At 39.1% G+C, this 25,875-nt stretch overlaps 1 protein-coding gene across 1 annotated transcript in view; it reads left to right on the forward strand.

Moving 5' to 3' along the window:
• The window catches only part of OXCT1 (3-oxoacid CoA-transferase 1), an 84,636-nt gene that overhangs the window by 12,984 nt on the left and 45,777 nt on the right, over positions 1–25,875 (forward strand). The window contains exons 4-7 of the mRNA XM_086479437.1: positions 3,184–3,319; positions 5,169–5,318; positions 7,087–7,193; positions 11,913–11,973. Coding sequence (XP_086335563.1) covers positions 3,184–3,319; positions 5,169–5,318; positions 7,087–7,193; positions 11,913–11,973 — 454 coding nt within the window. The remainder of the gene's footprint in view (positions 1–3,183; positions 3,320–5,168; positions 5,319–7,086; positions 7,194–11,912; positions 11,974–25,875) is intronic.

Consider the following 25,875-nt stretch of genomic DNA (forward strand, 5'->3'; position numbering starts at 1 on the left):
ACACATGCGAGCTAGATCTTGCTGGGAGCTGTCTTTACCTATTTTTTTAATTAGAGAAGACAGACAATAGTTTTTGACAGGAAGGTTTTGTAGGTCTGAGAGGAACAAAACAATAGGAAGGAATGTGTTGCTAAACAACCAGACCTTAATATTTCTTGTCCACTTCAGTAGAATGGGGAACTTAGGTCACCTACGTTCTTGATGAGTGCAAGGTTAGATGTCTTTACCTATCTGTTGTAGGTAAATCTGTTGTATCAGATTTCTGTTGTAATCTGTTGAATCAGATTTCATCTTGATACAGAATGGGGAAACTTCTAGATATCCTAGCAATTTTGAGGGCAAAAGAACGCATTCTCTGTCTAGCACTAATGGGTACATTTGCTTTTCTCACAGCACACATAACAACTATATCAACTTCCACCATGCCTTTTTCCTTCCTATCTAGGGCAATCCATTTTTAGTGTACTCACCTTTGTTTAAATCTTTAAAGGACTGAGTCCAGCTTTTAAAATAGATATACAGGATGTATTCTTTCCATGCACTCAGTAAAAGATCTTTTTTTCTTTTTATGGTTAGTTTGATAGAAAGGGCATTGCCTGCAAGACAGGTATTTTAGGGGTAACATTTTCAGCATAAACATAATTTAAGTTGAAAAGTTTGAAGAAACTTTTGTGCTAAAACACCACAGCCAAGAAAGCAGCAAAATATGGAGAGGGAGAACAACTAAGAATCGCCATCAAAAAATATTACATTGAAAGAAATTTCCCTAAACCAGAAATTGTTTTTCATTTTTATTCTGGGATAGAGATATCAAGTAAAGAGCAAACGGTAGGGAGTATAGGAGAAAGAACAGCGTTTTCACTGCTGTCTGAAATGTTGATTTCTTAGGAAACTCAAATATTAGAAAAAAATAGGAAATGTAAAATAGGCTGAAGTGCTCAAAATGAGTTTTTGGAAGGAGCTGGAAGGAAAACTGATGTGCATGGAAAGCAAAGGGGTTATTTTAACTGGAAACCTGAATGCAGATTGCATCCTTAAAAAGGATGGATAGCACTGTATTTCTTTTAAGAAATTTGCATCTAAAATAAACATATAAGATGAGTAATAGCAGTTGGATTTTGTGGTGCTGTTCTGAAGATGAAATGCACACAGGAATTGAAATAATTTTGTGTTATCAGGCAGGTAGACCCTCTTGGTGTATGAATAGCTGAAGGTAAAATTCCTCTTCTCATTGTGCTAGGGAAATAAGGTTGTATGTGCTCGGTGACTGATCCTCACTGCAATTTTAGTTTTGAACAAATTGACTGCCTTTGAGGAGAGGAGAAAGAGTGACTCCAGAAGTGAAGAACAACTTGGGATGCGTGTGACAGAGAATAACTTTTATGCAATTTTATATTTAATTTGTATAAGTAACTTTGTAACTAAGTTTTGTTTGAGAGAAGATACCTGCCTGTAGTAGATGAGGGGATCAAGTGTATCTGTATGGGGTTGTGGAGGACGATATGCAAAATGCTATTAAGGACAATGTGCTCCAGTAGCTGCTTCTGAGACTAGGAGAAAGGATTGTAGATCTTAGTGAGATGAGGCAGAAATTTCTTTAACCATTACAAATCTGCTGTTGCCCCTCTGTTGCCATCCCTTTCTTTTGTGAAGTATAGATTTGTATTACAGTTCTTATATGTTAGGGGATATACTTACTGATAACTTGGGTAAGGTATAAGGAGCGAGAATAGATGGAAAGCAGTCTGATGTGTTATTTTTTCCATCTGATCATTACTGGAAAGACAGTTAATTTCTGACAGTACCTGGAGAAGGACGCAGTATTGTAGACATGGTGGTGTAAGAACAGCAAAAGGATGAGATTTGTATGGGAAAGGGATATATTTCATTAATGCAATTGACAGACAGACAACCTTTTTGGAGCCGTTCTTCAGGAATAGTGTTTTTGAGAGCATGCATGTATTGTAAGCACATGTGCACGTTAATTGCAGTGTGCTGGATACTGGGTTTGATTTCTTAAAGGATTCTTTTAATATTTTCCAGTATTTCTTACCCTGAAATCTCCAGCCTTCGTGTGGATAATTAAGTCATACTGAATTGAGGCAACTAGTGCCAGATACCATCACTTTTTGTGAGGTACTTCTGCATCATGTATCTTTCCCATAGTAGGAGTGGAAGGTCTGAATTCGCCACTCACATGTTGTGGAAACCAACATAAACGTAGAGGAGTTTCGCACACATGTACCAGTCTGCTAATATCCTGCATAGTATGTTGGAAATGTGAAAGAAACATGCCTTTGTAGTACCATCTCTGTTTATTTCCATTTTTATATTTTAACCTTGTTTTTTCAATTTAAAAAGGCTTTTTTTACAGAGCCTTTTTCTTACAGTAACTCTTGAAATATGTTCTTTTCCCATCAATACACAATATAGGGTGACAAACATCACAAAAATGCTAAAGACTAATAGAGAGCAATGTCTTTAGGATATCAGAATTTAGAAGCACTGGCACAAGAAAAATGTTGAATGTTAGCTTTGGCATTCAATTTAAGCTGGCGACACCATTCAGTTTAAGCTGATATGACACAGACAAGAAAATCTTGACTGCAGTGTTAGTGTCTTTTGCTGGATTAGGCAATTTCTTAGTAAGAAAATGAATTATCTATTGTAATAAGAAAAATTAAATACCAATATTCTCTTACCTTGTATAGAAACCAGCACTATCAATGTAAATGTACCTTTCTCCTTGAGCTGCTAAGCAATCACTTGCCTTTTTTGCTGGGGAGCAAGAATTTAAACCAAGAAGTCCTTGTTCACTCAAAGGCAGGTTGTGCTATGTGTGGCTTTTTATTAATTAGTAAGGCTTTTTAAAGGAGCAGATATTTAAAATAACACCACTTGTTAAGCTGGTATTTGTAGCTATTACATGTGAAATGTCTTTAAAATTAATTTCTGGATGTGTTCGGTGCCTTGGAAGAAGTGAAGTCTGAGCACTGGACTCCTAAACTTTGATGTTCTCCATCCTAAAAGCTGGAATTTAATTTTTGTCTCCAATTCCTTATGTCTAAAGTGGGTGGAGATAACTTCGTCCTATCTTGTTAAGTCGTTAAAGTTTATGAAATGCTTTGAGTGCAGCAAAACTCTGTTACAAATGCTGAGTATTGTCTGGCTTTTTCCACACAGTGTTGACAATTTTGGACTTGGTCTTCTGCTTCAGACTAAGCAGATAAAACGCATGGTGTCATCATATGTTGGAGAGAATGCTGAATTTGAACGCCAGTATTTATCTGGTGAGCTTGAAGTTGAGCTTACACCTCAGGTAAGGAGTGTCTCTAGGAGACTGGTGATTTCTTTTCATCTAAAATGCTGAGTAGGATAAAGCTTAGGTGCTTTTATAAAATCATTTTGCAATCCAGGTATTTTGCCTTTGTGCAGATGTGCAATAAAGACAGATGGCACTTGCCATCTTAGGATCATGGGCTGTATGCTACAACTGCTGTGTTAAGAACTGACTGGTCATATTGTGTGGATTCCTTCTATGGCTTGTTACATTATATTAATTTGAAGTATATTTTTATATATATATATATATGTATATATATATATGTGTATATATATGTATGTATGTACATATGTGTATATATATATATGTGTATATATATATGTATGTATGTATATTTTATTTTACAATGCTTGATTTTTGGTAATTCCTCCCAAATTGTAGAAAAACAGGCGAAGTATGCTCACTACTGTGGCCTATGTAAAGGGAAAAAAGTCAGGGAGTTGTTGAATTCGCACCGCTCGTACGTGGTTTTGGGGATGTTGCGTGTGCAGTGTCTGCCATCTAGTGGTAGGAATCAAATTAGATGATTTCAGTTCATTGTGAGACAGCTCATTTTATACCCAGTCAGCTGACAGGCAAAAACCCAGGCATTTGTCACTTGTCATGTTTCAAAAGGCACAAATCTCATCTTTCTATCTCATCAAAGTTTGTTTTTTCCTCCTTCTTATGTAATGTTCAGTGCTTTCATCTTGAAGATCTTGAGCTCTTTAGACACGCAATTGGCTTTGTGGACTGCACAGGCAATCTGTGTAGATCCAGCGTGAAAATACTGGGTCTACAGCATGCAGTGATAAACAGTAATGTGCATTAGTGACTTGCTAGGGGATGTAAGGATTTGAAATTTTTATGTCAAGATAAAATAGCCTTTTGGAAAATGCTCTTCAAATTTAATGTGACTTTAGGCAAAATGGGGGACTGCTGTGTGCTTGTTACACAGTAACGAAGAGGTCATGGTGAGATCTTGAAATGCTAAGCCTGTTTGGAACACAGTACTTTGGCATGGTTTGCATCTGCCTCTTGCCGTCATTTTGTAAACCTACCAGAAGTCATTGTGTTTCTTGCAGTTTAACTGGGGAAAATGCAACCTATATTTTGGAGGTTGTCAAGCTAGATAATTGATCATGACAGTCTTGTCTTGCTTTGAATCCAGAAAAATATAAAAAATTTGGGAAAGAACACTAATGAAAAGCAGGCAGACATGTCTTTGGCCATAATTCCATAATTAAGGCTGATGAGGAATTTGGGCTGTTAATATCCATGGTACACTTGGACAAAGAGCAAAGTGCAGATAGGGTGGTCAAATAGAGTAGAAATGCTGTTCTGTCAGCTTTTTGGTATTCTTCACATGGGCAACACAGATCACTGGACTCCCTTTTTTGATCTGCTATGTGTGACTCTTTCAACTTGGAGTGAGGTATGAAGTTTTTCTTAAGATGGAGAATGAAACATAAATATGTAGGACTTATAAACAAAAACCTTCTAGTATATGTAGCCAGGTGGGAAAGAGGAAAAGAACTCTATACTCTGCTCAGTGTAATGTGTTGGGAAACAAGCTGAAGGAAACGAGGCACAGCAAAGTGCTTGGGGCTTGTGAGTTGACTGAGTTGTGTGACGATGTGCTCTTGAGCAATTTGTGGCCATATTTGAAGCATTTGTTGCCAGTTCCTCAAAGGAGAGCTAAAATGGAAGGAAGAAATAGATGGTCTGCTGAGTTCAGAGGAAAATCTCCAAATGACATGATATAAAAAAAAGTTAATGCAAGCCATTCATCAAAGTTGGATTTCTTGTTCCCAAATGACTAGTTCTTAAATGTGTTTTCCCATAGGGTACGCTCGCTGAACGTATTAGAGCAGGAGGAGCAGGAATCCCAGCATTTTACACCAGTACTGGCTATGGGACACTGGTGCAGGAAGGGGGTGCACCTATCAAATACAACACAGATGGTACCATTGCCATTGCTAGCCAGCCAAGAGAGGTAAGATATCAATTTGTTATTAGGAAGCCTTCTGCTTTGAAAACGGAATTTCTTCCTATTTCCGAGATAAATAGTAGCTTAAGCACCTTCTGGCCAAGCTTAACCTTGGTATATTGGATTAACAGGTTGGCTGTGGTACCAGACACATTAGTTTTTCTCCCACTGCTCACTTCTGTCCTCTGTGATGTGTTAGAAAAGTTTTTACAGCTTTAGGGTGACTTAGCATCAAGAACTGGTCTAAATGAAAACCTACCTTGCTGAGTTACTGTTCACCTGACAGTTCTCTGACGAGGTTTGCTCTGCACTCAAACAAAATCTTGTACCAGGCCACTGCAGTGCACAGTACAGATTGAGAATATCCTCCTATTAGTGAGGGAGGTGCTCCTTAAGTACTGTGGTATGGAGTAAGCAGCCATGTGGCTGTACATGAAGCTTTAGCACTTGAAGAGGTGGGACGTTTTCCTGTTAAACAGGGAAGAGCTCGGTTGACACAAACTTTCAGGAAACACATTTGTCAACAGTTGAAATCCAATTTAGTCAGAGTATTTGAAATTGCAAGGAAATAAAAAGAGTGTGGCTTCCAAGTGAGAATCTAGAGCTTTATATTGAAATTGGATGTAGACTTTGGAGAAAGGAAGAGATTTCTCGGTTCTGTAACTGTACTGGAAGAAATGGATGGGATAATGCTGTGTGTTCCAATTAGGCTGCAAATGGCAATCAATTCTACCTCAAAAACATATCTGGGGTAAGGTAATTTCCACCCCCCCCCACACCCCCCCCCCCCCCGCGGTTTTAATGTATTTTATACATGGCTATTTTCAGTATTTAATCATTAACTTAGTCTTTTTTTTTCCCCATAATTTTCTTACTGAGTATGCCATTATGATGTTTTATTATTTGAAGGAATGTTTTATTTATTAAATAGCTTATAATTTTGGTAACATTTTTCTTCTACTTTTAACATTTGTGGAAAACTCTGTCTGACTCTTCTCGGTCTTTTGGGGGGCTAATAACATCACTAGCATGATTTGATCAAATCCATTCTCCAAATCCATTTTAAATGTAAGTGTCATTTTATAAAAGCTCAGGTCTCCTTTTACAGGACTGAAAAACTGACTTCTGGTACACTTTTGTCATACTTTGTCCCCCTGTCAGAAATTTTAAATAGCTCTCAAGTAGTATTTATGTATACTTTAACCTTCTACATTGTTAAGAGAAATTCTGTTTCATGTTTCTATATAGGATTAAAATACTAGCTGTTTGTCACTTACATATTCTGGCTTCAGGCACAATATCATTACAACTATTGATCAAAATACAGAGAAAACCAAGTGAAATTCAGCCTGTCAGATGAAGTGATTTGAGTATTCTGTCTCAAACCCACTTCATTTTAGATTTGGGATTTCTGGTGATGGGCAGTGATTACGAACTTTTTCAACAGTTCTGCTTTAGCGCTTCAGCTTTTGGTTAGCTGGTAGATGTGCAGGAAAAAGCATGTCTAATTCCAGTAGATGGAGCAGTAGGGGTATGGATCTGATTCTCATTCTGTTTCACTAAACAGCGACGCTATGATAAAACTGGGGTTTACAGCCTTTCTGTGCTTCTCTGCTGTTATACAGTAGCTACAGTTTTTCATATAAAAAATATATATATAGTACAGAAAGAAGTCTAAATATGATAGTATGTAAAATTAACCCCATAAAATGAGTATTACATAGGAGATCTGCTTGAAGAAACCTGCATCTCAATAGTGTACTTTTCTCTGTAGGTGCGAGAGTTTGATGGCCGTCACTTTATTCTGGAGAAGTCGATTACAGGAGATTTTGCTCTTGTGAAGGCATGGAAGGCTGATCGTGCAGGAAACATCATTTTCAGGTGTGACTTGTTTACCAGTGGGAAAAGATTCTTTAATGGTTTAGGTAATGAAAGAGAAGGAGAATCCTGTCTCCTGTGTGATGACAAAATAATGTTTTACTGGTTTTATTTCCTTTCATATTGCCTTTCCCTACTGTCAAATTATACTGCTATAAAAACCAAGATATAATTGCTTTTTCTAATGACTTTTGAAAATTCAAAACTATAGCTGTGAAATAAAGCATTGGTAGTTAAAAATGAGACACAGCAGACCAGAGTCATTATGATGACTGTGGAGAAATGTAGTGACATTCTGTTCATTTCAATTTTCATGTTAGTTTGTGTCCTTTTCCTTGCACAATTGAAGGCTGACGCAAGAAATGCAAGTTCATGTATGTCAGAAGAGTAAGGAGCTGAGTCAGTCTCCTGGTGAGCCAGTGTGGGAAAACTTGATTCTGTCCCCCAAAAAGTATGTTTAAAGTTGATTTGATCTCAGTGGTGTAGGGAGAGGCATCATATGAACCTAAACATCTTTTGTAGTAAAAAGTTTGGGCATTGCGCTAATGATAAAATAATTTATTTGAATTGCTATGTTTGTGCTCTGGTTTGTCCTGAACTGAAGCAGGAGAGGTTTGCTTATGTTTAACGTCTGGTTTTTATTTGTTTGTTTTATGGCTATCAGATGAAAAGGTAAGTGTTATGGTAATCAGTTGCAGTTTACTACGAGAAGATGCTGAATGATGCAGTCTGTCTTTCTGTGTATTAAAACAAACAAGGAGTTGAAACAGCAGCTGAAAAATATGTAGATAAAACAATACCAATAAAGTAATGCTTTTCTCTGTGTATACATGTATATATACACATGCATTCACATAAAATTTTAATTTATGTATCTTGTAGCTATAGTAATAACAACGTTAAATTAATATACTTGAAAATTAAGAAAGAATTTTTATTTTACCCGACTCCTGACATCGTGCCTTGCCCACTGGCAAGACAAGATGATTTCTGATTGAAAGCTGAACTTTCTTGTTGTGTGCACACGAATTTGACAGCTGCTAAACTGCTTTCCTTGGTCTCTGGGACATGGAGTATAGGAAACAGTCTTTCCCCTTGGGCTTCTCTTTGTTTGATCTTGAGTGCCTCTACTGTCTGTGCTTTTACCCCATATATATCTACTGGTTCTTCCTTACCTCTGAAAAATTCTTTTCTTCTCCACAGAAACAGACTGATTGCATTCTCCCTTTCTCCCTCAGTTCCTTTATGTCCTGTTGGTCTTTCTTTATGCCTTTCCCTCTCCCTCCTGTTCCTTTCAGAAGTCTTCATATCCCTCCCACATTCACACAGTTGATACCAGATACTACTTCCATCGGGAGTGGAGACCTAAAAATCTTGGCTCCTTCTTTCAGGTGTGACTAATCAAAGATGGAAACATCATCATCCAGTGCCTTGTTGCCAGCTTAAAAGAATTTGCTTGTAATAAACAGTGACCCATTCTGGCTTGCATGAGACACAGACTGCCTCATGGCCTAGAACAGAGAAACATGGGCTTATTTCATAGCTTGCGGAAGGTAACAGATGAGGAAGTTGTAATAGATTAGAATATAACAGCAATATTTCTGTGATCTACAGGATGAAAAAGAAAACGTGTTTTTGACATCATGCTGTATACTGAGTATGTATTCACTGCCAGTGGGACCCTTCCATACTTTTTTTGTTGTGTGACTTCTGTTTTCGTTTGCTGAGGTATGGCTAGATAGACATAGACTCTGTGTTTACTCACCACTTTCACAGCAGAGTGGTACTATTTTATAGTGTGTTTCCTATGCCTCTGGTGTCTGTGGAGCCAATAGGACTGAATTAAGTATCTGCCAAATTGTTATTCACCCTCAAGCTAAGAGCTTTTTTAAATCTAAAGGATGTACTTTAGGTAGACTTATTTGGACCACAGACTAGCATGATTTTCTTTGTTCTTATATGTGAAGCCATACTTTTTTCTTGGGCACCTGACATGGCACCAGCTCCTTTAGAAAGCAATTTTTTAAACAGGGTTTTTGACATGTTACTTCATGTCCCCTAGCTCTTTTGTTCCATACAGCACACTGTGACTGCTTTCCTTCCAGGCATCTTTATGCTGAGTGGACTATGCTGCACCAGAGCTTTTGCCTAACAAGACCTATCTCTGGCCCAGTAGATGATAATTCTTAGGTATAGTGCACCATTACCAAGGCACATAATACAAGACTCACTCAAACATGATGAGATAATCCCACCTTGTTGATGCATATATGGGCATTTCACTTTGTTAGTCTGATGCAGGTACTAGTTCCACTTGGCAGACCAGAGTGTCTCCAGGTCTTAAGCTCCCTTGGAGCTTTGCTCATTAGGGACAATAGCAAAGAGTGCCACTGCTTTTGTGGATATTTTACCTCCTTTGGCTTCCCTCTCTTTTCATCTGGAACCATTCTGCCTTGGAGTTGTTCTAGCCTGATATACTTCTTTGTAAGTGGAGGTGTGGTTCGGTGTTGATGAGAGTTCACTCTTGAGAAAGGAACAGAGTCATTGAAGGGATAACTTGAGTAAGGCCCCTGCTTTCACAGACAGTCATGTCAGGTCATCTCTTTGTTCTTTAAGTGGTTGTACAATATGTAAATTCAGCTCATACCCGAGGTGTCCCTTCATCTCTGCACTGTTAGGTACGTAGTGGATGCAGTTTGTTAGTTTAGTTTACCATGAACTAGTTTGCCATCTTTTGCCTTTGAGAGAAAAGCTGTTATCATGCCTTTGGGTCAGCTTAGGAATCCATTGCTGGAACAATGGACTTTGTAGACATTGCTGAGTCTAGACGTACAGAAAGCTATCTTAAAATAAAAAAGCGAACTTGGCTAGCTAGTTTCTGGATTTCATACTCCAAAAACCTGAACATTATTCTGTGTTGGAAAATAACTATAGAGTTTCTGTTTTTTCTTCTGGATGATGTGTTCTTTAGAAAGAAGACCTTTGAACATGTAAAAGACTGCTGCTTCTGAAACGACTTTACTAACTCAAGAACATTCTAAATTGCGTGAGGTTTTATAAATAGGGTCAGAATCAAGCCCATTAACTCTTCTTAGTTTGACATTGAAATGTTTTCTTGTAACTTTTTCCCTTATGTAAAAATAGTTTTACATCAGTTTCTTTTACTTGCAGACCAGCCACTACAATCTTGAGAAAGTCTTTGGCTCAGAAAAGTAGTTGCTTGGATTGAAATACTGAATTTGTTTTTATCATATCAGCCTTCCCTGATCTGTATCCATTCACCTGCTATTTTAAGTCAGCTTTTGTAACTCTATTTTTCTTCTCATTTCTACTCTACCTAGTTTAATGTAGTTTTGCCTAAATCACTACTAGCTAGTATTGTGTTCATGCACTACTAGACAGTGCACTGTTACAAGAGAAGAATATATACCCAAGTATTTTTTTAAATTTTTTTTTAATGGTTTCCTCTTCTTACATCTTTTACGTTTACCTAGCCACAGAGGAAACCCACAAACAAAAGATATTGTCCCTTCTGTAGCCTCTGTTGGAGGCTTCACAGCTACTGTGTATTGTCAGTAGAATAGGATTTCCCCAAGATAAGTGTATTTGTGTGTAGCTTTCATTCTGTAGGTCTCTGCGCTAGAAATCCTGTTAAAGCTGCACGGTAGTCTCAGGATTTGGCGATTTCAATTCCCTATCTCCCGCAAAGCCACGAGGTGGCAGCAGCATCCCGAAGTTCAGCACGGCTATAACACTAGGCACGGTCGTTGCACAAAAGCATGAAAAAAGGAGAAGGTGGCATTGGGAAATAGGGACGGTCAGGAAAAAAATTGCTTCTGTGCAAAGGGGACGGGGTAAAGGAGGTTTCGGCTTGTCTTGAACCGTAGTTCCATGCATTTTGATGACAAATGTTCGAGGATTCTGCTTTTAAAGGAGAAAAATGCTGAGAAGTTGTTAGTGGAACTCGAGTAAAATATACGTAATTTTTCTTAAATATTATGCCACACAGTTTTATTTGCTGTCTGAAAAGTACAGAGCGTGGCTGATGGAGGTCACTTGTTTTTTTCTTGTGCCTACTGGGATCTCAGTGCAGATCCCAGCATAGTTATGTATGTCATGTGTTGCTTTTATTCCCTAGAGATCCTTGTTAGAGAAATACTGCGTATGAATACTTAGGATGAAGGCCAGAGTCTTGCAGCGAGTGCCAGAAGTGGCACAGCTTTTTTTAGTCAAGATAATTGGATTAAATTTGCTACTGTTCAAAGTGCTATCCCAAGTCCTAGTGTGAATTATGACGGCATATGTGGGACTTGAGAGGCTGTTAGGCCCTGTGCTGGCCCCCCTATGGAGATTAATTTAATTCTTTGTGCAGCAAAATAATGGGAAGGTGCATTGTACAAAGCCCAACTTGCTGCTGCTCTTGGATCTAATAAATGAAGATATCAATAACATACCCAATTTCAGTTAAACAACATGCTGATTAAAAGTTAAAAGAGCTGTAATAAATATTTTCTAATGTAGCAAAATATGATTCAATTTTGTATGCGTCTCACACAATTCCATAATACTTTTTCTTCCCTCCTGTTTTTTTGTTAGTCCTCTAGCTATTTGGCGAAAAGATTTGTGATGTTTATATTACAGAGATACTTGTGTAGCTTATCTCTGAAAAGGCTTTATGTGTACTATTACAGCTTTTAGTATTAATTTTCTTTTCTTTCTCAGGAAAACTGCAAGAAACTTCAACCAACCTATGTGCAAAGCTGCCAAGACAACTGTGGTAGAGGTAGGGAACTGAAACATAGTAAACCCTGTATGCCTTGTTTTGCATGGTATTCTGGGGACAGAGTTCTCCTTTTCTTGACTCATTGGGGGATTTTGTACCAGGGACAGTGGTCTAACGTGTCTCCTTGGGTTGCCTACTCCTAACACTGTGCTCCGTTTTAGTGATTAGTTCACCATGGTTCCTCAGTTTGTTACTGTTCAACTGATCCTGGCCAGGACTCTATGTTCGTTGTGATCAGCCTTTGAAAGGGAAACACAACAACAGCCTTCAAATTTGTTAAATAAAATCATATGTGGATGAAAGAAGACACAGTAGGATTAGGCTGTGTTCGAGAAGATTCACATAAAACCTCATGCAAAACTTCATGATGATAAAGATAAATACATAACAATGTAGACTGGGCAAATCATGGAGCTATTACAGCTGTGGTCTCTAAAATTAAATATATTACATAAATATCAGTGCAGAATGAGATACAGACGTCTGGTTATGGCTTGAGAAAGAGGATGGATTAGATGATATAGAAGTTTCTTCCAATGTTTTTTGTCCTTTTTCATTGTTGTCTAAACCGATAAAGTTTAAAAATATGGAGCAACCTACAGTGGGAATATATTGGTGACTGGCGAATTGCTAAGGCATAGCAGTATCTAAAAGATAGACCACGCTATTAGTTTTTTCATCACACTCTAGCAAGTTTTTTTTATGTGCCTAATAAAAGCTAAATATGATTTTCATAGTAAGATCAAGACAAGCTCTTCTAGTTCATCCTTTTACTAAACTATAAATGGAAGAGGCTTGTGTATCTTCAGGTTTTTCGGTTTTGTTTTTTTTTTTTGTTTGGGGGTTGGGTTTTAGTTTTTTCGTAAAGTCTTATCTGGAAAATATATTTGTTATAAACATCTCTGGATAATACGTTTGAGAACTTGAGTTATTTCTTTGTGTTTTACAGAACTATGGCAAAAAATGCCATAGAACTTGTCACATGACTTAACTGACAATTCAGCAACAGTACATGAATTTTCACAGCTGATTTTCAAGAAAGGCTTAAAATATTTTTCCGTTTAAAAATGAAGAATTTTTCATCTCTCCCTTTTCTTCTAGTCGCTTCTCTTGATAGTTTGTTCAGTCTGGCGTTTAGAGAATTTAAGTAGATCAAAGCCTTCCACCTACATTCCATCTCATTCTCTCTTTCTGCTCTTCTATCCCTGTGTGATAGGGTAGAATTTTCTTGTCAGTGAACAGCAATTATGTGACATCCTTCTTGCTATAATTCCACTTCACAGTGTTTAGTAGATCTGTTGTGAACTGTGTCCATCCACCATGAGTCTTGCTGCATTTTCAATACCATTTAAAAACTGACAAGCTTTTTGCAAGGTGGCATATTAATATTACTTTACAACTCTAGTTTTTTATGGACAAATTACTGATGAAGAAGCGTAACCAGAGATTTAGGACAAATAGATATTTTGAGCCAAATGCATTGCCTTGTTGGCTTAACTTCTAAGTGCCATTCTTCCAAAGTGGAATTCAGAATGTTGTGTTTGGATTTAAGAGTTCAAACCCAGAGAATCAGAAGGAGGTATTTCAATATGACATCCACAGTACTGAACGCTGTCTAGAGCTAATCACTAGGGAACTGAGGCAACTGAAGAGTTTTGCCTGACTCCTTTGTTAATGTTGTTGCAGGCTGAAAGGTGAAATTCTCAATCCCACTTACAGGGAGAAGAAAAAAGTTTGTGTAGGGTAGTAATTCGGATGCACTCTTGGTAGCAGGGGTTTCTGAATTCTGGTATCTGTTCCCAGATCTGTTTCTGGTTTTCACCCACTGACCATTTAACTTAATTAAGCAGACATAGAGATTTGGAGACATCCCTGCTCCTTTCCATCAAACATCCAAAAGCTACAGATCAGACTTGTCTTCAGAGGCATGCAGTAATTAATGGAGATATGCAGTGATTAACTGAGATTTGGAGGATTGTAGTTTCTCAGTCTGGCACTCCCATCCCGATTTTGAAGGTGGAGCTTTGTACCTATTATGCAAGCAGACTTAGCGCTTATATCTGCTTGTCTAGCATGAAACACCAAGCTGAGGCAGGTAACTAGCAAAAATTAGAGGCATATCCCTCTGTGTTTCTGATTTTTGAGTTGCTGAATTTTTTCTTTTAAAATGTGTGCTACAAATACGCAGAAAAAGAGAGTTGTTGATCCTCATAGCTACTCTGATGGGTTATTTATTTCCCTTTTCTGCTTATTTGTACACATCTAGTTTTATCCAGTCCTTTAGAAGTAAACTCTTTCTCAGGAACAGAACTTCATTTGTTAAACTTTATGTCAGAATGATCGATACTAGGCCATTCACTTGTCACTATTAGGATCAGTAAGTACATTCAATCAGAGTATAACTTGAATTTTGGAAGATGGTTTTAATCAGAAAGTTGTCCTGCCTTAATGCAAACAGAACTAGAGATGGAAAACCCATCCTTCTGTTTATGCTTGTTGCAGTGGTTAATCACACTCACTTGTATAAATATGTCTTTTTACTGAAATTGGTTTGGCTTTAGATTCCATCCAGTGCTTTTACACTCTTCTGCTAGATTAAAAACCTTTCTGAAGCTGGCATTTCCTTCCCACTGAGTCACTTCTCGGTGGGGTTGATATGATGAACAGATTGAGGTCTTAATGATTCTAACTGTAAAACATTTTCTTCAGCTCTCATATAATTTTTATGTCCATTTCCTCTGTTTTTTTCTGGAACTACAAATGTGACCAACTGGAATGTCCTCAGCATTGTACTGCCACCACTAAAGTCACCTGAAAAGTAGAGTTACTCTTTGGTCCTGCTGCTTCCTTGTTTGCACACCTGTACTCTGCGAGTCATTATACAGGGGGTCCTACGGCATTAGTTGCTTACACCTTGTTGATCTCTTCCTGGCATACTTCAGGAAAATGTAATCAGTGTTTTCCAACATGCATTCTGTAAGTCTGGCAGGTATGTCTTGATGTCTAACTTTGCATTTTGTTATGAAACATGTTATGTTTCAATAGACCCAGTTTACCTGCTGCATTTGGTACTGACACTTCCTTGTTATGATTTATTATTTCACCAAACTTTCCCTAGATTTATTTTAGTTTCTGGTCATTGGTGAAACTATGGAATGGCACTTGGCATATTAAGATCCATACGAAGGGAAATATCAACTACTGGAAATCCAATCTCAAGATATCTGTGAACTTGGTGAAAGTGGGAAATGCACTGGGAATCAATTGCATTGTTAACCTGTTCCTCTATGTTAACCTGAGGAGAAGTGAAATGTCCTGACAAGCATATACAGTAAAAGACACTTTTTTCTTTGATGTATTAGAGCTGCTATTCTCTAGTTTAAGTCAGTGTGGCATTTTACACTCTCTTAGATGAAGTATCGGCAGACATTTGATTTTTGTAAAAATTCAGAAGTGGGAGAACTTGCCAGCATTTGCAGGTATGGAGGATAAGAGTAGAGACAAAAAAAACCCCACTTCACAAAGCCACAAACTGATAGCTATTGCTTCCTCCCATGTTGTGGGGAGTGAGGCTGGCTGTGCATGGAGAGGCTTCTGAAGGAGGACAAAGTCAGGCTGTACCAGTTATGTCTGTGGAACACATTGGAGAGTTACTGATTTTTAAAATTCCTCTAGAACAAATTTCAGATTAAAGTGTCTGACCCTCTGCCTTGTTTATTTTGACTAGGCAGATGGTCAGAAGTAGCTGTTCAGTACCCTTTTTTGGAATCAGAAATACTTTGATTGTAAACTTCTGATGAGATGCAAGAGGTGTTTACTGACCTGCACAAATATTTTGGACCGTTACATGCATTTATTTTGCTTATCTAAGTGATAGGAAATAGAAATTGCTAACATTCATGATAATAAGGATGTATGTTGAGGCACACATAACTGTAAAGATCCAACTGCACTGAGTCCAGTGGCATTTCTGCTTTAATTTAAACATGACCAGTATTAAGGGTCAAAGATAAGTTTTCAGCTGAATTGAATGATTCCTGTTATTTGCAAGGTAACTGTTGCAGAGTAAGATGTTAAATAATCCAGTATTGGCAGCATTAGTTAGTTGGCTTTATCTATTTGTGAAAGCAAAATGATGCAGAAGTTTATTTGGTTTTTAGTTCTCCTATAGTGTTGCATTTAAAAAAACATTCTTTGTTTGTCTGCTTCTCACTTCATCTTGCAGAACTTTCGGGAGCTAGGTATGCAGTCAGAGCTACAGCTTTATCTCGACCTGAGCCCTCACACATGCACTCAGACTGAGGCTTTCCATTGATTTTCAGATCTGTGAACATTTTCCTGCTCCCATCGCAAAAACAGGAGAGTCAGGAAATCAGCCAATCTAAAAGGAACTCATTGGTAACAAGTTATATACGAGCCACCAGCCCTCGTAAAAGGTGCACAGGAAGGGCATGGCATGTGAAGAAACTTGAGGGCTTGTGTGGTCTTATATATGCAGTAACATTTCCAACACTCAGTCGAATAAAGGACGTGTCTGCTGAATTCAGCAGATGGCAATGCTGTCAGGCCTCTCAAACGACCTGCTGAATTGTGTGATCGGAAATGAAATGTGTAGCAGCTCAGAGTTACAGGGAGCCGGCCTCCTGGATGCATGCCTAGACTGCTAGGGCAAGGTCTGCGACATTAGGACGCTTCCTAAGATGTTCATCTTCCTGTGAGTGGAGCCCCACTGGGAAGAACAGCTTTTGGTGATGGCGCCTCTTTTTTGAAGAGAACTGATGTGACTCAAAGCCACAGAAAAAAACATGGTGTGACCTTGCCAGGTGTGGGTGTCATGACAGCACAGAAGAGCTGAAGGGTGATAGAGGCTTGGGCTCTTGCTCTCTGCCATGGAGGAGTACATAAACATCCATAACAGCCCCTAACATCCCTAAGATGTTGTCTGTTTTCTTGCCATTGTTATTCTCTGCTGTGAGACCTACTGAATACTTGTCCCTGGTAAAGTGGTTGGAAATCTCAGCCACTGCCATGATATAAGTGTTTGACAGTGGTAATAGTCAATATGTTTAGAAATATTTATTGACTGGCTGTTTGAATATCCAGTTTGAGTAATTTTCTTGTTCAGATTGCAGAGAATGGCTAAATGTATCTTCTTGTGTAAACAGCATTTCCACCTCAAATAACATCAGGGGAGGAAAAAAAAAAAGAGTGTACTTTCTCATAAAAATGCATTAAATAAAAGTCATTAAACCCTGCATTTTATCTCTGGTTGCCTAGTAACAACACAGCCACGTCAGTGAGCACCATTATCTCAGGTACAATGAACTGCGTTGCACTAAGGGACAGAAGCAGACTGAAATAAGCTGTTTGTATCCTGTTATCTGTGCTAAATCATGGCATTGTGTTTTACTGAGGAAACTGGAAAATGAGCCCTTTTTTTGGTGTCTGTTCCTCCAAGTGCTTTAACAATGGCAAAACTTTCCTCAGATGTATAGTTCTGTTCTGAGGAATTCTTCAAGGTTTTTTGGACAGTGACAGTTTACTGTAAAAAGCCTGTAAGTACTATTTTAAAGTGGAAAAATAATCTAAAAGAATCTTTTTCCTTACCTTGATGGCCCAGCCATGGAACTTGAAACTGAACCCTAGTACAGGAAGCAGTTCTGGTGTGAGCACAGACTTCAAATTAGGATGGGTTTTGGGGATACAACAGATCAGTATTTGAGGCCAAGAAGGATATAGAATTGAGGTCCTTCTGTGCAAATTCTTTAACCACTAAGCTGTTGTGTTGCTACAACCTTTTTAAATATTTTTAATTGATCAATGATGACTCCATGTGCGCTCAGGGGATGGTTGCTGAGGGGGTGTCCCAGGGATCAGCAGTGCAGAATGTTTTGTTTGAGAGTCCCATTTGGCACAGGATGGACACTGAGCTGCTTAGTCCTGCCACCTTACCAGAAGCTTTTGGCACAAGTGACAGTAGAATTCTAGTGGCCATAGTATATTAATATAATGTATGCAAAGTATATATTTTATATATATAATTATATATTATTAGTGTAAGTACAGAAGTCTTTGCATCTTAAACATCCAGGTGGTTGTCAGGCCTTTTGACTGCATGGTTGGATTTATATGCCTGGGTTTTGTCTAAGTTCTGAATCAGAGATGCTTGTGAATCTGCATTTAGATAAGCCAACTATAGAGTGTAGATATTACAATATCGTTTCCCAAAGGAACTTTAGATGAAAGATTTGAGTGAACACTTATGGGAAAGTAACCATGAAATGCAAGCTCATCATCCTTAGAAAGCATAGAAGGGAAATCAGCAAAACATCAGGAATCCCTCTTAAGAATACTGATTTCATGAGCTCAAAGAATTGGTAGGTGAAGGCTCTGGGAGGTAGAGCTAAGAAGAAATGAAGTTAGGGAAAGACTGTGTTAAGAGCTGCAGAATACACTTTTCCAACATGGAGAATGCATTAGAAGAGCAGTAGGACTTTGACCTTGATCACAATCATTGCAATCTCAAATACAGAAAAGTGACAGAAAGGTCGATGTCTGACGCTAAGCATTACAAACACCTAACAAACAAGAAAGCTTAAGCACATAGGAGCAAACTCAGAAATCTCCAGCCCAGTACAAAATAAAGAAGATTTGAAAGAGGACATTGATACTTCACTGCTCAATTAAGAGACTAAAATTACCAATGCAGAGTACAAAGAAGGCTGAAGTGTTTAATGCCTTTTCTGCTTCAGTATTCAACAATGTTAAAAAGCAGTTTGGTTGCTATTATGGTGCCAGTTGTAGAAGGTTAAAGAAAAAGTCAGAGAAGGATTGGGATTGAAATCCAGGGACTACTAGTTCTGATTTAGAAAAGCAGCTCCTAGAAATATTTGCATACCATTGCCACAGTAATTTTAGTTTACCAAAAAGAAGCCCATCCCCAGACTTGAATGTTCTTTTGTCGTTTTTATTTCCTTTCAGTGTATTTGATTCCTTGCTTCTGATGCTTTAATCCCCTGCCATGGCAGAGGAGTTGGAACTAGATGATCTTTGAGGTCCCTTCCAACCCAAACCATTCCATGATTCTATGATTCTGTGGTTCTATGGTTCTGTGTGTACATGTGTTTATTAAACACAGAACAGAAAACAAAAACATTTTTACAGCTGTTGTGCAGACCATTTCATGATGGTTTGAGAAACACTGGAATAGACTGGGCTAGAACGGAGTTCACAAGGTAGTTCTTTTTGCATTTAGTTAACATGCTTCTGATTTTCAGGGGAATAAACTTCTTTAATAGTTAACTTAGTGATGTGGTTTTGGTTGTGTTTTTTTTTTTTCTTATGGTTGCTTTTCTTTTATATATAATCTCTAATTATGTGGATTCAGATTTGGCACTTCATTGCTGGAGTGGCGAATAAGTGGTTAAAATTCATAGCAGATCACATTGTTGGTGGCTGCTGTTCAGATAGTTATAGCTTCACACTGTTGTGCTGGAAGATTTGAATCTATTTTTCTTTCATCTGTCTTTTATATTTTATGCTTTTCTAAATGTGTACTTTCTTGAATGAGTATCATGAGCTTTTTCAGCATGCAGCTTCAGAAGTTCGTTGCAGATGTGAATATAATATTCAGTGAAAAAAAATCCTTTTATCCTTGTCACATATGTTAAGAATAAATATGACATTCAAAAAAGAACAAGCTAAAGCAAGTCCATGGTTGATCAGTAGATACTGCAGATTGCCAGGAAGTCAGTGTGCTGGGGAAACTGATGGAAAGCCTCTGTTTGCTCTTAAAGCTAAATTTAGGGTTTTTTCATAACAATTTTTAGAAAGCCTGTGCATTTGAAGTGTATTTTGTTAATAGTACTTGTGTCCTGTATCATGAGAATTTGAAAATTAATAGGATTTAAGATACTCTAGATTTAACTTTTCATTATCTGTACTAATATATGCAATAAATTAATGATAATTCTTATGTCCTGCTTTGTGTGTAAGATGCGTTAATCATTTAATCAATGATTTATCACTTTGCAATTTAAATCACACGTGATTATATCACTGAAAATATGGTGCAGAGAGAGTTTTAGGCATGATTCAAGGAATTTACATGAATATATACTTTTATTTATGTGTCTTAAAGCAGTAATTTGGTTTCTGTGCTATTGATGTCTCTGATGGAGCGTTCTAGTATAAAATGAGAAAGATTTGACATTCAAACTGAAGTTCTTATAAAAAGTTCACAGTGTGAGTAATTGCCTACTGACGTGAAACAAATACATTTTTTCAGGTGGTCAAAACATTGAGATTTGAAAAGCTGCAGCCTTGTAACTATTGCTGCAGTGAGAATTTTGGAGTTATTGTTTGAATTGGTAGCTTAGATTTTAGTGTTCTCTTGAAGCATCCTTCCCTGCAAATGCTATAGAATAGAATTATTCAGTGAAGATGGTGAGGATTTAGAGAAATAAAAGATTGAGATACCAAGACTGTCTTGACTTCAAAGCATGCTGAGTTTTCAGGCTGCAGAAGATAGTAAAAGAATGGGTGAGGACCACAGAGTGGTCTTCTATTTCTGTCTCTCAGTTTCCTGCTGTTTATTTGAAAGTCGCCCAGTCTTTCTTTTTTTTTTTTTCCAAAACTGTGTTAAAGTGCTTTATAGAACACCTGCACTCATGAAGTGCAGTGTATGGAAATGCACTCTCACTGATAGTCCCATGAATTAGAGAATAAGTTCCTTAGTTTGCCACTTGTGATTAAGCTAGAGAAAGCGATAGCTAAAGAAATCTTTAAACAACTTAATGTTTAAACAGGTGGTTTTTGTATTGTATTTTCCATTATAGAAAACCAGTAAAATTTCTCTTTTTGGAATAAGTCAAATGTATTATATAATTTTTTTTCTTCATGTTGAAAGAAGCAGGGAAAAGCAAAGAGGAGAGCTGGGATATATTCCTGATCAAAATGGAGGAGACACGTAGCCAACTGGTTGTGTAAGCAGTGTGTAAGCACACTGCTTGTGGTGCCTAGGCTCTCAAAGTGCTGAATTTCTCAAATGCTCTGAGCATCAAGAGCTGCAAATGAAGGCCTTTGAAGAGGCAGGGGTATCTTTGGCAACAGGCTGGCCAACTTGGTGAGGCGGGCTTTAAACTGAAGGACTCAAGGGGTGGGGTCCAAACTGTTCCTTAGCTGCCTCCCCAGATGAGTGCCAGAAAGGTGCTCAATTACTCCTCTGAAATGCCTGTACACCAATGCACGCAGCATGGGGAACAAACAGGGAGTGCTAGAGATCTGTGTGCAGTTGCGGGGCCGTGATCTCACTGCAGTTACACAGACATGGTGGAATGTCTTGCATAACTGGAATGCTGTCATGGATGGCTATATACTGTTTAGGAAAGACGGGCTAACTCGGCGAGATGGGGGAGTTGCTCTTTATGTGAGAGAGCACCTGGAGTGTATCGAGCTCTGCCTAGGGGTGGATGAGATGAAGAACAAGTTGAGAGCTTATGGGTAAGAATCAAGGGGCAGGCTAATATGGGTGATACTGTTTTAGGTGTTTACTACAGGCCACCTGATCAGGAGGAGGAAGTTGATGAGACCTTCTGCAGACAGGCCTCACAATCACAGGCCCTGGTTCTCATGGGGAACTTCAACTAGCCTGATATTTGCTGGAAAAGCAACACAGCCAAGCAGCCACAGTCCAAGGACGTTCCTGCACAGCATTGATGATGACTTTTTGACACAGGTGGTGGAAGAACCAATGAGAGGAGGTATGCTGCTGGACCTTTTACTAACAAGGAAGTACTGGTCAGAGATGTGAAGGCTGGGGTCAGCCTTGGCTGCATGGTGAAGTGCAGGATCCTGCACAGAAGAAGCAGACCAATAAGTAGAATTGCAGCCCTGGACTTCAGGATTGCTAGCTTTGGTCTCTTCAAAGACCTACTTGGAGGAATCCCATGGGCTAGGGTTCTAGACGGTAGGGAGGCCCAAGGGAGCTGGTTGCTATTCAAGCACCACTTCCTCCAAGCCCAAAACTGATGCATCCCTATGAGGAATAAATCGAGCAAAGGAGGCAGAAGGCCTGCTTGGATAAGCAAGGAGCTCCTGGAAACACTCAAAGGGAAGAAGGAAGTTTACAGCAGGTGGAAAAAAGGACCGGCCACTTGGGAAGAATATCAGAATGTTGTCAGAGTATGCAGGGATGCAACAAGGAAGGCTAAGGCCCACTTGGAATTAAAGCTGGCTAGGGATGTGAAAGACAACAAAAAGGGCTTCTTCAAATACATTGGTAGCAAAAGGAAGACTAGGGAAAATGTAGCCCACTGTTGAATGAGGTGGGTGCCCTGGTGACAGAGGATACGGAGAAGGCAGAGTTACTGAATGCCTTCTTTGCTTCAGCCTTTACTGATAAGGCTGGTCCTCAGGAAACCCAAACCCTGGAGGTAGGAGAGGAAGTCTGGAGAAAGGAAGACTGTCCTTTGGTCGAGGAGGATTGGGTTAGGGATCTTATAGGCAAACTGGAGACCCACAAGTCGATGGGCCCTGATGGGATGCACCCTGAAGTACTGAGGGAGCAGGCAGATGCTGTGCTAGTCCCCTCTCCATCTTTGACAGGTCATGGAGGACAGGAGAGGTGCCTGAGGACCAAAGGAAAGCCAATATCACTGCAATCTTCAAAAAGGGCAAGAAGCATATCTCTAAGCATGTGGAGGAAAAGAAGGTTATCAGGAGTAGTCAGCATGGATTCACCAAGGGGAAATCATGTCTGACCAACCAGGTAGCCTTCTGTGATGGTGTACTGGCTGGGTGGATGAGGGGAGAGCACTGGCTGTTGCCTACCTTGACTTCAGCAAGTCTCCTCATGTCAAAAGGTGAACAGGAAGTGTGGGACAGACGGGTGGACAGTGAGGTGGATTGAGAACTGGGTGAAGGACAGAGCTCAGAGAGTTGTGATTAGTGGTGCTGAGCTAAGCTGAAGGTCTGTGGCTATCAATGTCCTGCAGGGGTCAGTGCTGGCTCTGGTCTTGTTCAGCACATTCATCAGTGACCAGGATGAAGGGACAGAGTGCACCCGCAGCAATTTCACTTATGACACACAACTGGGAGGAGTGGCTGACACACCAGAAGGCTGTGCTGCCATTCAGCGAGACCTGGACAGGCTGGAGAGCTGGGCGAAGAGGAACCTAATGAAGTTCAAGGGCAAGTGTAGGGTCCTGCACCTGGGGAGCAATAATCCCATGCACCAGTACAGGTTGGGGGCTGACCTGATGGAGAGCAGCTCTGTGGAGAAGGACTTGGGAATTGTGGTAGACAAGTTGGCCATGAGCCAGCAATGTGCCCTTGTGGCCAAGAAGGCCAATAGTATCCTGGGGTGCATTGAGGAGAGTGTGGCCAGCAGGTTGAATGAGGTTCTTCTCCCCTCTACTCTGCCCTGGTGAGGCCACACCTGGAGTGCTGGGTCCAGTTCTGGGCCCCTCAGTTCAAGAAGGACAGGGAACTACTGGAGAGAGTCCAGTGGAGGGCTACAAAGGTGATTAGGGACTGGAGCATCTCTGTTATGAAGAAAGGCTGAGAGATCTGGGTCTGTTTAGCCTGGAGAAGAGAAGACTGAGAGGGGACCTTATCAATGCTTGTAACTATCTAAAAGGCTCTATGTCAAGAGGATGAGGCCAGGCTCTTTTCAGTGATGCCCGGTGACAGGACAAGGGGCAACGGGCACAAACTGGAGCACAGGAAGTTCCATCTGAATATGAGGAAAAACTTCTTTATTTTGAGGGTGACAGAGCACTGGAACAGGCTGCCCAGAGATATTCAAAACCCTCCTGGATGTGATCCTGTGCAACCTGCTGTAGGTGAACCTGCTTTAGCAGGGAGGTTGGACTAGATGATCTCCAGAGGTCCCTTCCAACCCTTACCATTGTGTGAGTTCCTGATTCTGTGTGATTCTGTACAAGTACATCTAGCAAATAGGTTTTTAAGTATACTAAATTTCTCAATAAGAACAGTTTCAGGGTAGCGTTTTTTTTCTACAGTACCTTCAAAAGGGACACTGATTTTTATGCCAAAATTTTTGGCTATTGGAATTCCAAGCTGATGGAAGTGAAACTGATATCTCATTGTTCTCTCTTTTAAGTGAATTGGGTGAGTTCTTACGCACCTTTGTTTCCAATGTTTTGCACTGTTGGGTTTTTCCCATTTGTTTTATTTTTAGTTGTGTGTTTTGAAAAGTTGTGTAGCTTTTGTAACATCTTGTGATGAGGCCAGCTGAGAAACAGGCTTCCTAGCTTGGACAGCAGCACATTCTTGATGTTGCGGTATTTCATGACCTCCTATACGGAGGGGTTATGTACTTTGTGTTTGCTTTTGCCACCAACAAATAGAAAAGACTCCAGTCCCCCCATGGACACCAAAGCAGACTATCCCTTGATTTTCCTGAGCTATGTGTGCAGTCAGTTTCTCCTGGTGTTCCTGCATCGAGAAAAGCTATTTTTACATGGGTTTGGTTTTAAATTTTACAGAAATGCGATGGTAGATCTGCTTCATTCATTCAAAATTAGAAATAACTTGGGATTTTAAGAAATACCAGATTCAACAGACTAAATTGAGCCATCATACAAGTAGAAATGAATTTCTATTTGTGATGGAATCCGTCAGATTCCATCAAGGTTGAACATATGCTAACCAAATGTATCCGATGTAGACATCTGCCAGGAGGCTTATCGAAAGGGGAGAACCAGATTAGTTATATGAAGTTGGGCACCCAACCGCCCACTTCAAGACATCGTCTAGACTTTCAGACAGAAGGAGAACAAAAATTACTAAATGAATATGAAGGTTTCTAAGAGAACTGAGTTTTTCTTTCGACAATTCAGAGGAATCAGAGACAGCAAAGAAATCTGTCATTAATGTATTTCTATTTTGAGGGGGCTGGGGATGGGAGGGTTAAAAACCCAAGCAAGCAGTTTATATAAAAATACTGGTTTAAGTAAGTTGTGTGAGAGTTCTGTTGGGAATTTTAAGCCAATTGATATTGGCTTGATGTGCTTCAGTGGTTATTCTGCCTGGTAATAAACAGAGAGAGAAAATAGAAAACTAGGTATGATCAGGAAATTAGAGGTCGTACTTGTTATGACTTTGAATATCAGATGTGCTAAAGACAATTTTTCACCGTTGTAGAGGGAAAGAAATCAGAATTTTCTCATTAGGTTCTGAGAAGCAAAAACTTATTTTTATGGTGTGAAGGACTGATTTAACATGTTTCTGTCAGCTTCAGCATCAAATAGTATTTTTGGTTCCATGAAGCACTTTATTCTTTGTTTTTATTTCCATACATGTCTAGAGTTCTCCTTTCCAGGCAGCTTTCAGGAAGGATAATGATTAAGTGTAAAAGAATTTTTATTAAAACTTGTTACTTTCAATCTCTTGATGCTCATATTCCTGTGGTTTTTGATTAATCTGTTAAAAGTGTCTAAACTGCATGACATACTACCGTCAGTTCTTTTCTGTCTACCAATCCTTTCCTTGAAAAATACTATCTTCTTCCTTAGCACTGCAGAAAAGTTTTATTGATCTTGAATATTTTGGGGGTTTGGGATATCTGCTATGATTCTGAAGGTGAAATGGACCACACTGATCCCTCATTGAGAAAGAAAGGTAGCATGGGAAGTAGTTTTCAGAAATCTTTGTAAGCTACCACTGTCTATAATGAACGTCTGAAATAAGGAGGATAACTAATACATGTGTGCACATAAAGTGCCATTTTGAGATGATGTGTCTTTTTGTCGCCTTTATTGAAATACCTGCAGGGTGTTTTTTTTCTTACCAGAGAGAACCAGCAACATGATTTTTTACAAAATATCTGCTAATATATTGTTTTACTCTGATTACCTTCCTGTATGTTTCCTACTTAGC

This window comes from Leptosomus discolor, chromosome Z (genome assembly GCF_034619465.1).
Source record: "Leptosomus discolor isolate bLepDis1 chromosome Z, bLepDis1.hap2, whole genome shotgun sequence".
NCBI classification, from domain to species: domain Eukaryota; kingdom Metazoa; phylum Chordata; class Aves; order Leptosomiformes; family Leptosomidae; genus Leptosomus; species Leptosomus discolor.